This window comes from Monomorium pharaonis, chromosome 10 (genome assembly GCF_013373865.1).
Source record: "Monomorium pharaonis isolate MP-MQ-018 chromosome 10, ASM1337386v2, whole genome shotgun sequence".
NCBI classification, from domain to species: domain Eukaryota; kingdom Metazoa; phylum Arthropoda; class Insecta; order Hymenoptera; family Formicidae; genus Monomorium; species Monomorium pharaonis.
The window spans coordinates 15,633,115-15,648,070 of NC_050476.1; the positions used below are offsets into that span (position 1 = coordinate 15,633,115).

At 35.3% G+C, this 14,956-nt stretch overlaps 1 protein-coding gene across 1 annotated transcript in view; it reads right to left on the reverse strand.

Moving 5' to 3' along the window:
* The window catches only part of LOC105834094 (uncharacterized protein CG3556-like), a 106,976-nt gene that overhangs the window by 70,295 nt on the left and 21,725 nt on the right, over positions 1–14,956 (reverse strand). The window contains exons 2-3 of the mRNA XM_036292674.1: positions 13,025–13,133; positions 4,155–4,395 (exon numbers count right to left, since the gene is read on the reverse strand). Of these exons, the coding sequence (XP_036148567.1) occupies positions 4,155–4,395; positions 13,025–13,097 (314 nt within the window). The 5' untranslated portion in view covers positions 13,098–13,133. The remainder of the gene's footprint in view (positions 1–4,154; positions 4,396–13,024; positions 13,134–14,956) is intronic.

Below are 14,956 nucleotides of genomic sequence, written 5' to 3' on the forward strand. Positions count from 1 at the left end.
TCCGTTTCACTCTCTCGATAAGACGAAGAGATGGAAACGCGTTTGGCTTGCGAGCTGAAATCACTGGAAGATATAATTACAGTTAAGATATTATTAAGTTTCCAAACAGTTGATGATAAAAATGAGTGAAAATAATTTATTGTAAATCGTGAAAATGATGAACATTGAAGAAAAGTATCAAAAGTTATGGAAAAATTAGCGATACTCGATAAAAATAATTTTTTTTCCATAATTTATAAAATTAGAAATATGTGATTTTATTATAATATTTTTTAACAAGGTTATGATTTTTATTTATTTATTCAATTATTGAATTATAAAAACTAAGGAAAATAACTGTTCGAGATTCCATAAATTGAGGTCGCGCCGTCGCGTCAGGTGGCAGTATCTATCGGGCTAGACTAACCCAGATGGAAGCGTCCCAGATGCGCACAGTAATAAACGGACACAGCAGGCTGAGTGAACCGGATACAGTAACAAACGGACACAGTAACAAATGGACACAGTGCGAAACGGACATAGACCAAATGCGCACAGATCAAATGCACACAGATCAAATGCACACAGATCAAATGCACACAGATCAAATGCACACAGATCAAATGCGCACAGATCAAACGGACACAGTAACAAACGGACACAATGCGAAACGGACACAGACCAAATGCGCACAGATCAAACGGACACAGCAACAAACAGACACAGTGCGAAATGGACACAGTAACAAACGGACACAGTGCGAAATGGACACAGACCAAATGCGCACAGACCAAACGGACACAGTAACAAATGCGCACGGACCAAATGCACATGGACCAAATGCGCACGGACCAAATGCGCACGGACCAAATGCGCACGGACCAAATGCGCACGGACCAAATGTGCACGGACCAAATGCGCACGAACATGGGTGCAACTTCTCAGGGCACCGCTACCGACGAGGTGGGTGCGGAAGGGGGGGGCAAAGCCCCCCTTGCACCCCCTGTGTGTGTGTGTGTGCAAAGCATTCTCTGCACCACATGGGTTTGCGACTGTGTCCGTTTCGCACTGTGCGCATTTGGTTTGTGCGCATTTGGTCTGTGCGCATTTGGTCTGTGTCCGTTTCGCACTGTGTCCGTTTGTTACTGTATCCGTTTGGGCTATGTCCGTTTGTTACTGTGTCCGTTTCACTCAGCCTGCTGTGTCCGTTTATTACTGTGCGCATCTGGGACTCATTCACCCAGATTGTGGAGCGCCGCGCTAGCTTAACTCGCGCATGCGTCGGCTCGTCTCCTGTATCACTTTGTACGTGTTCTTGCTTCATGGCAGCTGTTCGCGATATACGTGACAAGTATTGTGAATAGTTTCCGTGTGTTTTCTTAGCGTGTGGACTTTCAGCAAATCTTTCGACTTATCACCGTGACCAGGATCACGATATCTAACGACAAAACTCATTTCGTGTACATCAACAACGACTACTCAGACTCACCACGTAAAGCGCACACTGACGCCACGTGGACTACACGGCTCACGGGCATCATCATCACCGGGTATTCAATTAATATAATGATTAATATAATTGACCCGTGCATGTAATTAAGAACTGTTCATCAGTGTAAGACACTCATTTTAATTCAGACATTTCAAGTGCGTTATCTCATTCTTCGATCTGTGATACAATGTATGGTAGCTGAGATTTGCTCTGAGCATTGCGTGTGAATTATATATTAAAATCAATTCTGTATTACTTCTTTGAGCATTATGTCCACGACGTCCTCTCACCCTGCTTCCATCCGTAGGGATATCAGCAATCTCATTACGCGATTGCGCAACAATACCTATATTATATATTGTAGTAATAAAAGTTAATAACCAACAATTTCTACAATTTCTACTATTTTAAATTTACTGTCTAATAACTTCATAAATTTTTCTATTAATACTAATAAAAAAATTCATAAACTGGTAACAGTCCGCGCATAAAACAGTTTTCGAGAAAGAATTCTATAAAAAATTATATAAAGAAATTTAGGAAAAATGTAGAAAAATCGATGATTTTTAAACTTTTCTAGTCACCATATTGAATCCGCCATCTTAAAAGTTGTGTATTTGATCGAAAATAAACTGCAAATATCAATCCCATTATTTTCAGTAATAATAAATTGTTAATTGTTCACAATTTACAAATTATTGTGGAAAAAATACAATAATTCGTAAATTTTTGCGATTTAGGCGCCATTTTTCAGTGAAAATGAAAATTTTGACAAATTTTAAAAATATACCCTTAAAGTACAAATATTTTGTGCATCGATGGTTGCAAAAAGAGTTGGAGTTTTATATTATTTCGATGTGAGAAAAAATATTTAAAAAAAGTTTTTGGAATTTTTTCGTATTATTTTATTTAAAACCCGCCATAACTTTTGGGGACTATTTTTTATACAACTCTTGATGATAGATTTTGAAAGAGCATAACATTTTAAATAAGAAATGATATTTTTCAAAATTTTTATAGACCTATATATAACGTTGCAAATTAAGTCGCTAAAAATTATATTGAAAATGCGTGTGCTTGGGCGTTAATGGGTTAAGAATATGTTTAAAGAAATATTTATAAGAAATATATAATAATACATTTAACAAAAAATATTTATTCTCAATGCTATTTTAAGTATAAAATATTCTTGAATAAAAGCACTTTTACATTTTGTTAAGAATACATTTTTTATATGTAATGATCCACGAAACATCCATCAAACATCCATGAAGCCCCAATTAACGATCCACACAATGTCATCCTAATAGACATCCTTGACGACTAATGGAGGTCTAATAGACATGCGCAATGCGGAACTGTGGATTTCTAACGGCTCTGTATTTGATGCCCAGTGGACGTCCACTGGAAGTTTCAAACTTCTATGATAGACGTTCAATGAACGCCCATTGGAGATTTCGTCTCTATGTGGGTTCGATTTTTAAAAGTTCGAGATTCTTTTATTATATGAATAAAAGAAAAAAGAGAAATATATATATAGAGAGAGAGAAAAAGAGTGAAGAAAGAAGAAAAGTACAATAACCCAGTAACATAAAAAATAAATTACAAAATTAATACTTTCTAAAAAAATGCACAGTATCTGTTATTCTATTGAAATAATCAAGTCAAACTAGAAGAAGTCTAATGGCAATTAATTAACAATGTTTACTATATTAATAATCTGCGGAATACCAATTCTTTTTAATGCGCATTTAATTTTTTAAATACACAAAACGCAACATTTTTAACTGTGTTCAAAACTTTGATGCTATTAACCTTTGAATTTTGTAATTCAAAGCTTTAAAGTTTCAATTCTTTCAAACTTCGAATTTTTTTAAACGAAGCTTCGAAGCTTCGAATTGCTCAATCTTCAAATAAGAGTAATAGCCCTAGTTAATAGGAATAACTGCAATGGTGACGCGGGGCCTATAGCATGAGATTATCATTTCGTTTTTCTAAAAATTGAATAATGGAACTCAGATATTATTGTATATGAATGAATTCAGTTTTTAATGCTTTTTAATTTTCGTCCTTACAAAATTTACAAAATTTTGCAAAAAAGGGCGGAGGTGGGTAAATTAAAAAATTTTTAATTTTGGAAAAACAAATATACTATTATAAAGAGTATAGAATTCTATAAAACTTTTGTATAGAACATGTTTTCATAAACCTTATGTTTTTAAAGATATTTGTCAAAAACAAAAAAATGCGTTATTTTCAAGAGGTGGTTTCAACTCTTAAACGTCGAGATACGCAACTAAAAAATATAGGTCTAATATTTTTTTATGTTCTACAATATATCCAAAGCTTATTAAAATCGGTGAGGAATGCCCCCGACCATTTCCTTGTGAGTATTGATATTTAGCTTTGTAACTAACAATAAGACTGATGAAATTGTCGGCGCACATTTCATATGTGCTGAGAATATTAAATTAATAGAAAAGATTATATACAGCATCAAGATCCGCTGCAGACCGTATAGGCAATCTAAACTTTATTGAAGACTAGAAATTTAAATTTACCTTCATAAGCATAATAAAAAATAAATTAAAAATTATTACATTTAATATTAGAGCAAATAAAAGAAATACTTTTTTAGAAATAATTGTGTTGAGTGATTAAAGTAATTATCATAGGTTTTTACCTCCAGAGCAAAAGTACGATTTCCAATTCCATCTGTTTAGCAATGAGTTGTAATTCAAGCGGCGCGGGCGGAACAACATTATCATCACGGGAGAGATTGGTTAGACGAAGAACTAATAATACTCGATGTGTGTCGTTACTCCAACCACCGTCTTTATCCTGTTGACTCCATAACCACGTGGCTGCTCGCTCAAGAATTGTTTCTGTTTCTGCATCGGCCGATGATACCTCAGCATTGCTCGCTAACAATAAAAATTTTCTTGTTTATAATCGGTCTAATGATATTATATTTTAAATTTTAATCTGGCCAGAGTACATACATAAATGCATTTCTTTAAAGAATTGGATTTCTGATAAATGTTATACTATTTAGTTTTGTTCAGCACAGAAAAAAATAAATTCTCGCTGCAAGTAAATTTTTATTCCTGAACGCTATATGCTTCGATATGAGCATGAAATGCTGTCCTCAACTAGAAATGTTCACTTACATCAATAATAAATAGGTTTGTGTAGAGTATATTTTATTCTTAAGATAGTATTCTTTTCATTACCCACCGCTACGTGACGTGTTATCTCGCAAACAAAATGCACTTTCTTATGAATAAAAAGAGCTCTCTAAGAGTGAGGGAGTAAGATTTTATCATCGACATATATGACATTGGCTGAAATGTGTCTATCAGTCTATGAATGGGATCGAGAAAAATATGAAGGACAAAATTGTATAAACTTTTATTTAAAAAAAATGATGTTTAAATTAAATTAAATTTATTTTGAATAAAATTGACAAAGAGACATTGAGAAAAAAATTACAATTAATAAGAGCACATTTAGTGTCAATTTAATGCAATTTTATTCTTTAATTAAAGCAAATTTAGTTTTTAATAAAAATTTTTTAAATTTTGATTAAGAATAATGTATTTCTAATTAAAAAATATGAATTCTTGGCACTATTTTAAGTATAAAATATTATTAAATCGAGGCATTTTTGCATTCTTTTAAGAATACATTTTTTCGTGTAAAGACTTATCTCATACACTACAATTTTCAATTACATTACAGAAACGTTGCAACATTGCAAGTTGCAATGTAATATTGTAGAGATATGGCAGGAACATACAATTGTAACATTTTATATGAAATGTTATAGTAATATTTCAGAAACGTTTAAAATATACATGTTTTATAGTCGCTGATTAAATTTTTTAAAATTTATATATAATGTGTGTATATAAAGAGACACAGTGTGTATATAAAGTGTCTCGTGTCAAGTGAACGCGTAATTTCAGATAAAGTAAAACGTGTCTCAAAGAATAGAACTCAATTAAAATTTCCTCGGTGGAATATGAACATCCTAGATGCGGATTATTTAAAAGTGAATCTTGCGGTAAGAACGTGGCCCCCACCAATGGTCGATAGTGCGACAAATTCGACTAAAAACATCATTAAATATTTGACTGACAAAAGAACCTCGCGAACCCGAAAATTCTGATTTTAATGAAACTTGGCATAAATGTAGAGGGGGTAAATACATGAATTTAGAAATTTTTAGTTGGTGCTTATAAACGGTTTGAAGGGGTGAAACCACCCTTCAAAGATGAGAAGAGACATTTTTGTATTTTCTCGATATATCTCGCAAACTAAACAAAATATAAAAAATTGTTTCATACAAATTTTTACAGCATAAATACTTCTATTTAACTATGCTATTTAATTTTTCAGAAAAAAATTTATTTTTCAAAGAAAAAAGTTTTTTTGAAAAAAAATTTTTTTTTTTAAATAAATAGCATAGTTAAATAGATATTTATACTGTAAAACTTTTGTATGAAAAATTTTTTAATATTTTGTTTAGTTTGCGAGATATATCGAGAAAACGTAAAAATGTTTCAACTTTGAAGGGTGGTTTCACCCCTTCAAACCGTTTATAAGCACCAACTAAAAATTCCTAAATTTATGTATTTATCCCCTCTACATTTATGCCAAGTTTCATTAAAATCAGAATTTTCGGGTTCGCGAGGTTCCCTTGTGAGGCATGTAATGCATCGATGAGGAAATACACAGGTGACTTCTTGCCGCCTAGTGACGGAATCTAAATATCGCTACTCTGAAATGTTTGAGTTTAAAGGCGTGGCGCAGAGCTACTCGGGCAAGAAGTAAAGTTAGCGCGATGATTCAGAGCGGGCTAGATTGAGAACACAAATTGGCTAGAAAGAGACTCACGAATTCCATCAGGCTTTCTAAACAGAAGGCGTGAGCGAAGCTAATGCGCAGTCTGGATGAGGACTCTTGGAGCAGACCATATCGTATTGTACTTAAAAAATTAAAATCATTGAGTCCAGTAATAACGGAGCAACTGAAGGTGTCGGATCGCAAACGAATTATTGGGAGCCTATTTTCGAAGGGATCAGTAGCCTCAGAAGCGAATTGGAACATACCGGTAAATTTACATCGATAACGCATGATGAGGCCTTAGCAAAGTATCATCGAGGAAAGCCCCGGCATCTTTGGAGCGGTAGTTAAGATTACGGACGAAATTATGATTGAGTATTAGCTTGAATGCTTCAATCGATGTTTACGAGAAGGGATCATCTCTACTCCGTGGAAGCTCTCGAAATTGGTTCTGTTAAAGAAGCCGAGTAAACCGGAATCCCTCATTATAGATCAGTGTGTTTTCTCGATAAAAAAGGGCAGTGTCCAATAATGCGCTGTCCAATCGTGCGGTATGTATGTTTTACTAATGTAATTCAATCATAAGGTATGCAAACGTTCGGTGTCCAATCGTGCCGTGACCAATCGTGTGTGTTCAATTGAGCCTTGTCCAATCGTTACGTGTCGAAAAGCAAGTCATTCTACTAGGACTTATTTCGTGATGACCTAACTGTTGATCTTAAGGAATTTTCCAAAAGACAAGGGACTTCGCAAAAGATCAAGCTATGTGTTGAGTATTTGCAAAGGGCTCTTGTCAACAGCTTGAAAAACAACTCTCCGGAAAGGACGGTAAGAAACGCCAAGTTTGCTGGTGGAACCCAAGGCTGCAGAAGCTCAGGACCGTAGGACGCCGAGCCTGGAACAGGGCCACCAGGCTGACTGGGATCTTCATCGAAGGATTTAGGAAGCCTACAAGGATTCTGTAGTGAAGATTAAAAAGGAGAGCTGGAGAAGGTTCTGCAAGTCAGTAGAAGAGATATCCGAAGCCGCTAGTCTTGGCAGGGTCTTGGCCAGAAATCCAGGACGCGGCTATGGAATCCATTCGGCTCGATAACGGGACCATGTGGCTAGGAAACAATACCTGCTGTTGTGACTCACTTGCTGGAATCAAACTTTCTGGGCTTTCGCGGAGGCCCGAGGGAAAAGATCTAGCAAAGAACCTCGAACCTAGGTAGGGCACAAGGGAATGATTGGTATCTAGCTGAAATCGTTAGGCCCGATAAGGTCAAATGGACCGCAGGAGCTCTCATGCCCTTCAAATTGGCCGGACTAGATTGAGTCTTTCCGGCCCTTCTTCAGGAGGGACTGAAGCAGATCCGCTCATGCGAACGTTGAGAGCCTGTTTAACCCTGGGCTATACAATCAAAGCTTGGAGACAGGTAAATGTTTATTCCCAAGGAAAGAATGGGTTACAGCTCCGCCAAGGATTTTCGTTCCAATTATCCTGACATCTTTTCTTCTCAAGACGTTTGAAAGGCTGGTAGACGTTCATATACGCGGTGTTATTCTATTGCAGCAGCCGCTGCATGTGAATCAGCATGCGTATCATACAGATTATTCCGCGGAAACGGCACTTCACTCTGCTATATTGATTATCGAGAAGTAATTAGAGAGGAAGGGCTATGTAGTTGACACCTTTCTGGACATAGAAGATGCATTCAACAACAAACTGCATGATGTAGTGTGTGAGGAGGCCGCTCGCAGAGACGTGCTGGACAGGACCGTGGAATGAATCAGAGGCATGCTCCGGTCAGCGGATGGATGAAGAGAGGCTACCCGCAAGGGAGGATTCTCTTGCCACTTTTATTGTATCTTGTGGCAGATAAACTACTTAAGACGCTAAATGAGAGGAGCTTCTTTACGGGATATGCAGACGACCTAGCTATTCTAATACAAGATCCCTTTTAGAGACACTCCTGGAGCTCACGCAGACAGCTTTGAAAGTGGTGGAGAAGTGGTGCGGCAGGACCAGACTATCGGTGAACCCACTAAAGATCGGGGTTGTGGTATTTACTCGCAAGTACAAAGTGAAGGACCAATCCTTGGGGGAATAAGATTGGTCCCTGCCGAGTCGGTTAAATATCTGGGAGTGATTCTAGATAGGAGGCTGACATAGGCTGACATGAGGAGAACATCTTGAGAACCGCTGTAAAAGCATGTCCTCTTACCCCTGGACGTGTAGGACTTTCGATCACACATGGGATATGAAACCAAAAATAGTCTATTGGATCTGCACGGTGATACTTATATATCTGGCTGCTATACGCGTCTGTCATGTTGACGGTACTAAAGAAAACCGCCAAGGTAGCATTGTAGCACATCAAGACTCTGATTTTGCGAGAAACCTCTGGGTGTCATGCAGACTACGCCGGTAGCGGCGATGAAAGTGCTGCTTGAACCAATCGATCAGGTGGTGGTGACCGCTGCCTTGGTGGCGACCTATCGCCTGAAGTATGAATTGAGGTGGACGACAAGAGCCTTGCACACGATACTTCGCGGACATACTGTCAAATTCCATTTTTGTAATGGGACAAGATAGTGATTTGTCCCTTCGAGGAGGTACAGGATAAGTTTTTCCGGGCGCTGGGAGTGGAACGGTTCCAAGAGATGAAAACATCTGGTTTAAGGATGGCTCCAAAACGGGCATAGGCTCCGGTCTCTACTGCCAGCGCGGTGGGATAAAGATAACCATTCCGCTTGACAAATACGCTACGGTTTTTCAAGTGGAAGTGCTGGCAATCATGAGGTGTGCCCAGAACCTATTGGAATCCGATAAGGTAAAAAGGGTAGAAACTCAGACAGTCAAACGGCGCTTAATGCGCTGGAAAGTCCGAAAGTTAACTCGCAGCTGGTCTAGGACTGCAGGTGCGTACTGGACAAGCTGGCGAAGGACAACGACGTTGGTCTGGTATGGGTCCCCGAGCATTCAAGGATCAGGGACAATGAAATAGCCGATTTACTTGCCAGGGAGGTGGCAGAAACAAGGTTGCTGGGACGGACAGTTGAGATCTCCTTCTGTCAAAGCAGAAGAACGATCAAGAGCTGGCTCCGGGACTAGCACCTAAGATACTGGAAGGAGGAAACAGAGATCAAATGCAGACAGGTCAGAGCTCTGTTAGGGGAATATCCTAATGAGGACCTACACCTAAAAGCATAAGATCTCTGAGCAAAAAGGACGCAAGGCTCGTGACGTAATTGCTGACGGGCCACCTTAATTATCACCTGCATAAGTTGGGCCGTAGCGATACACCCGACTGCAGGTTGTATGGCGAAGAGGAGGAAACTAGCTTCCACATCCTTGGATACTATCCAGCACTGGTCAGAGAGAGTCAAGAACACGCCTGTTAGGATCAGACATTCTGGAACCAGATCAGATGGGACAGCTACTCGAGGACTTGCTCCATTTTGGAAAGAAGGCGAGGCCTTTCTAAAAAAAGCTGATAAACGGAAAGAAACAATGGACTCAGTCTGAATGTCAGAAGTGGGACCTCCCCCGTTATCGTTATCGTTATTGTTATTATTATTAAAGAACATCAATAGATAGACCTTAGTTCAGAGTTTTTAGTTTAGAAGACAATACAGTAAAATTAACAGTTAGTTTCCTAGACTAGTCTAAAGGCTGCTGCATACACTTTAGCATAACGTATAAGAAAATTAACTAATCAGAGTTCTTTATTTCTATTCTGAAAAGGGAAATAGACGATTCTGATTGATTGATTCTTTTATGTATTATGCATTTTGCATTACGCAAAAGTCTGTGCTGTGGGCATTAATATTTTAATCAAGAAAAAAGTTTTATTATTTTGTTAAAAATAATTGTATATATATTTAATATTTCCTGATAATACTGTCAAGTTAAAGACATTTTAAAAGTAATTTTATTCTTGCTTAATTGCAATTATTCTGAGATGATTGCAAAGTATATACGTTTTTGCGATACCTCAAAATGTTCTCAGATTCTTTGTGTACTGTTAGCGTGCACACTGAACGTACAAATTGAATACTCAACATAGGTCATTTGTGGCCAATTCAAAATTGAACTGCTGTTCACAAAGAAGTTAGCAGTCTTTGAAACCGTGCCGAATTTTCTTTCCGTCACGTTTTTTTTAAATGGGCAAAAAAATAAATGACTGAGATTCTTAAAAAGTTCCATGAGAAGAAGCAAATTAAAATACTAAGGCGAATCAAATATACCCGAGAATTTTCATATTGCCTTTTGTAAAGTAAAGCGAGCTATGCATGGCCTCGAGACGTTGTGAATAAAGGTGTCTGGAATTAGAAGCAACACTAATTGCCCTTGCACGATCTTTTTCTTAATCAGCAGCATTATGACTGAGCAAGAGGTTCGCCCATCGGTTGCGCAACGCATTATCATAACTTTTCGAAAAATTAGCTGAAATTTTAAAGTGATTGAAAATATAATTTGGTGAAAAGACACTCTCAAAAACTCGAGCATATGAGTGGACCAGAAGTTTTTAAAGTGATCGTGAAGTAGTAAAAAATAAGAGTCATAGGTCCATCACACATAAAATGACATAAAGCTGTATATGCATATTAGTATGAGAACGCTGAGCCAATGAGCACCTTATATAAATCAATATGGCAATTTTATTTTGAAAGCTTATTGATTTAATGGTCCTATGCTATGCTTGTGTAGGTTATGTCATTTTGTGTGTGATAACCCATAAACGATGGCCACTTTAAAAACTTTTGGCCAACTCATACACTCAAGTTTTTGAGAGTGTCTTTTCACCGAACTGTACTTTTAATCGTCTTAAAATTTCAGCTAATTTTGTGCTTTCTTGGGCCAAAACTTTATGATAATGCATTGCGCAACCGATGGATAAACCTCTCCCTTATGAAAAAAAACTATTGAGATCCAATAGTAACTGTTCAGAAAAACTATTGGCAAATTTCCAGTAGTTTTTTGGCGGATTACTGAGGAAACTATTTGGGACTAAATAGTATTTTCCATTAGTAACTGTTGACAAAACTATTAACAAATAGTTTCCTATAAAAAAAACACTATTGAGATTCAATAGTAACTATTCATAAAACTATTGACAATTACAATGTGAACAGTTACTACTAGAGAATTAGTGACTTAAATAGAACTCTAATAATAACTATTCGCAAGGCTATTGAATAATTACTATTCAGATGTGAATAGTTACTATTGAAAGATTATTGACTTGAAGAGTAATAGCCCTAATCATAACTTTTGCCAGACTGTAGATGTCGAGGAATGGTTTTGCCATTTAGTTCTAAATTAATTATTTAGCAATTATACATTTTTACATCAACGTTTTTCACAAATAAATAATTATGAATAATTTAAGTACAGTAAACGTATTTGTAAAAATAAATAATTACTGAATAATTTTAAACTAAATAACCATTCGTCAACGATCTGGCAAATAAAGTTATTTTATCAAATAGATTTCATGAATATATTAATACATCTTTTCTAATTATTGCTAATCACCAATCGTGTGAATAATCAAAAATTGAATATATTATATATTATTTTACAAAGTGAACATTACAAGAAATGTAAGAAATAAAATAATTTATTATAGAATATTATTTTTTATAACTTTGTAGAAAATTTTTTTGCCAGGAAACTGTGTAATAATTCTTTTTGATAATATCATGTTTAATACTGTATTAGTACTTTTTCTGAATAGATTAATTACTTAATATTAATAAAATAATATAATAACTATCGCCGTATATTATATAATATATATAATATATAACTTGTCGTTTTCTAATAATTATCGAATCTCCATTGTTCAATAGTTCTATTAAAATTAATGCTTCATTAGTATTCTAATTATCAATAGTAACATCACCAATAGTATGCTACATAGCTTATACAGCATACTATTCCTCAATAGTAACACCAGTAGTAGTCACAGTTGTATGAAACTGATGGTCCAATAGTGTACCATTAGTCAATAATAACACTCACCAGTAGTCAGAATTTATGAAACTATTGGGCCAATAGTATATTATTTGTCAATAGTAACACCACCAGTAGTCATATTTTATGAAACTAATGGATCAATAGTATACTATTTGTCAGTGATAACTCCTTCAATAGTTACAGTTTATGGAACTATTAGATTAATAGTATCTCAACAAACACAAAGTTACATGTAACGTGCTTGTTAGTTGTAATTTTCCACTCAATAATATAATTGTAATATAACACACGTGTTATATTACAATTGTTGAGTGGGAAATTACAACTAACAGGCACGTTACATGTAACTTGGTGTTTGGTGGGATACTATTCGTCGTATAGCAACACCGCTAAAAGTGTACTCTTCGTCAGTAAACTGTCAAAAGTTACTATTAACGTACTATTCAAATCTAATAATTACTATTGAAAGCCCAATAGTTACTATTGGATCTCTATAGTTTTTTTTCATAAGGACCTGCTCAATCATGATACCGCCGATTAAGAAAATAGTCGTATGAGGGCAATTAATGCTGCTCCTCATTCGAGACACCCCTATTTACAACGTCTCAAGATCACGTACAGCTCGTTTCACTTTACAAGAGACAATATGAAAATTTCCGGTTATACTTGATTCGCCGAAGTATTTATAATTGGGCCTTAACGGTCTTAAAGGTTAATCTTATATGTAAACCACATACCTTCTGCATAAGTGAAGACGCAAAACCATCCGAAAAGAAAAATTACAGCAGTCATATTTGCTTTACCCCACATGATATTAAGATGAGTCCGCAAATTCCGCTTATAATACTGAAAGTTAAACAATTATAATTATGGAGAGCACATTTTTAAAGATGTAATATCAATTTTCAACTTTATATAGCATATGTTATATATATTTCTGATTTTAAATCCGATTTCAAATGACTCAATTGAATCGGTAATAAAAGCACTATTAATACCTTAAATGACTGCAGGGTTAACATGACATTCTATTCATATTAAAAAAACAAGAGTTTTAATAGCACATTTCATAGATCTAAAGTTTTTATTAAAAAATTCGGCATTTTTTATATAAAAGAAATAAAAATGTGCTAAGTTTACAAAATTACAATTAGTAAAGTTAACAACGGAGTCTCACATCTAAAGTGCAAGAATGCAATAAATATGACCAAACAGCAAACATGATAACGTTTCATATTTAAAAAATAAATACTTTTGGGACCAATGACATCAAATATACGTCTTTATTACATGATTTTGAATATATCTTAACCCTTAATTCTTAGACTCTTGAAATTTACTGTTGTTACTAGGTGTGCGCTACCAGAGCAATCTTCAATTACTCATATCTCGGAATTAAATCAATCAATTAGAATCCATTTTTTTAAACAAAAGTTTAGAATTTCACAAAAATGAACATTTTATCTAAAATATCGAAAATTAATTTAGTTTAGAAATATTTTCAAAATGTCAACAAAGTTTTTGCAAAAATAGTATTTTTTTCAAAATGTCTTGTATCTTTACCTTAAAATAAAATGAAGAAACTTTACAGGTGAAAAATATAAACTTCTAGAATTGTAGTTCAAGACGATCGTTTTATGATTTTATTTATTAAAACACATATTTCTTTTGCAAAATAAGAATTAATAAATTTTAACATTTTTGAATGCGCAGTCTTTCGCGCATAAAGCGCTTTATTTTTAATTTTTTTATATAAGGCAAACACAAATAATAATTCACGAAATATTTATGCAAAAAAAATTTATTTATAAAAAATAATTATATTTTGTCTTGGCGATTATATAAGTCATACATATTTTAGCAATATGCTCTTTACACATGAGCTCGCGACAGCGCATACAAATAAATCGGGTTATGCGGACGACCATAATTGACAACGTTTTGGCTTATCCTTGGCCTATCATTACATTGTAAGATAGTTCATTGCGAGGATCTTGCTCTTCTGGTCTCTCTTCAGGAGATGAAAAATCGGAAATAGTATTCTTCCTCTGATGAATTTTCACACTCTTCCCCGCAGGCGTCCTCAGTACCTATTTCCGAGTCACTTGCGTTATCTTTAAACTCCTCCTCTGACTCTGCGTACATTACAGCTAGCTCGGTTGCACGGTAAAACGATGAACGCGTCTCCATAATCTAAAAGAATACAAACCAAAAATAGACTATTATCACACTTTTTGGTGAAATTTAATAAAAATACTGTTCTGTTATTTTATGTAAATAAATAATTACTTATAGCAATATTTACCTTTGATTTAGTTTTCACTGAAAAATTTTTGTGTGATTACTAGACTGGGTGTGCGACACCCAAACACAACCTTTCAGTGTAGACACTTCGGCAGTTATGATCCGGCTAAGCCAGGTCAAGCCACATAATAGCACAGTGAGAGTCCTTAAGATTTTTCATCCTCCCACCTAGCTCTCCTCCTATTTAGTTCAGACGTATAGCTCGTTGAAAAATACGTTCGGGTATGCCATACCCAATCTAGGAACTGAATGTTAAGGGGATACAAAATTGTTTTATCGATCAAATACGCTAATCTTTATCAATCTTTTGATTGCATTTACAGAATTAAAATTTTGTTCCACAATTAAAGTATAGCAATAACAAA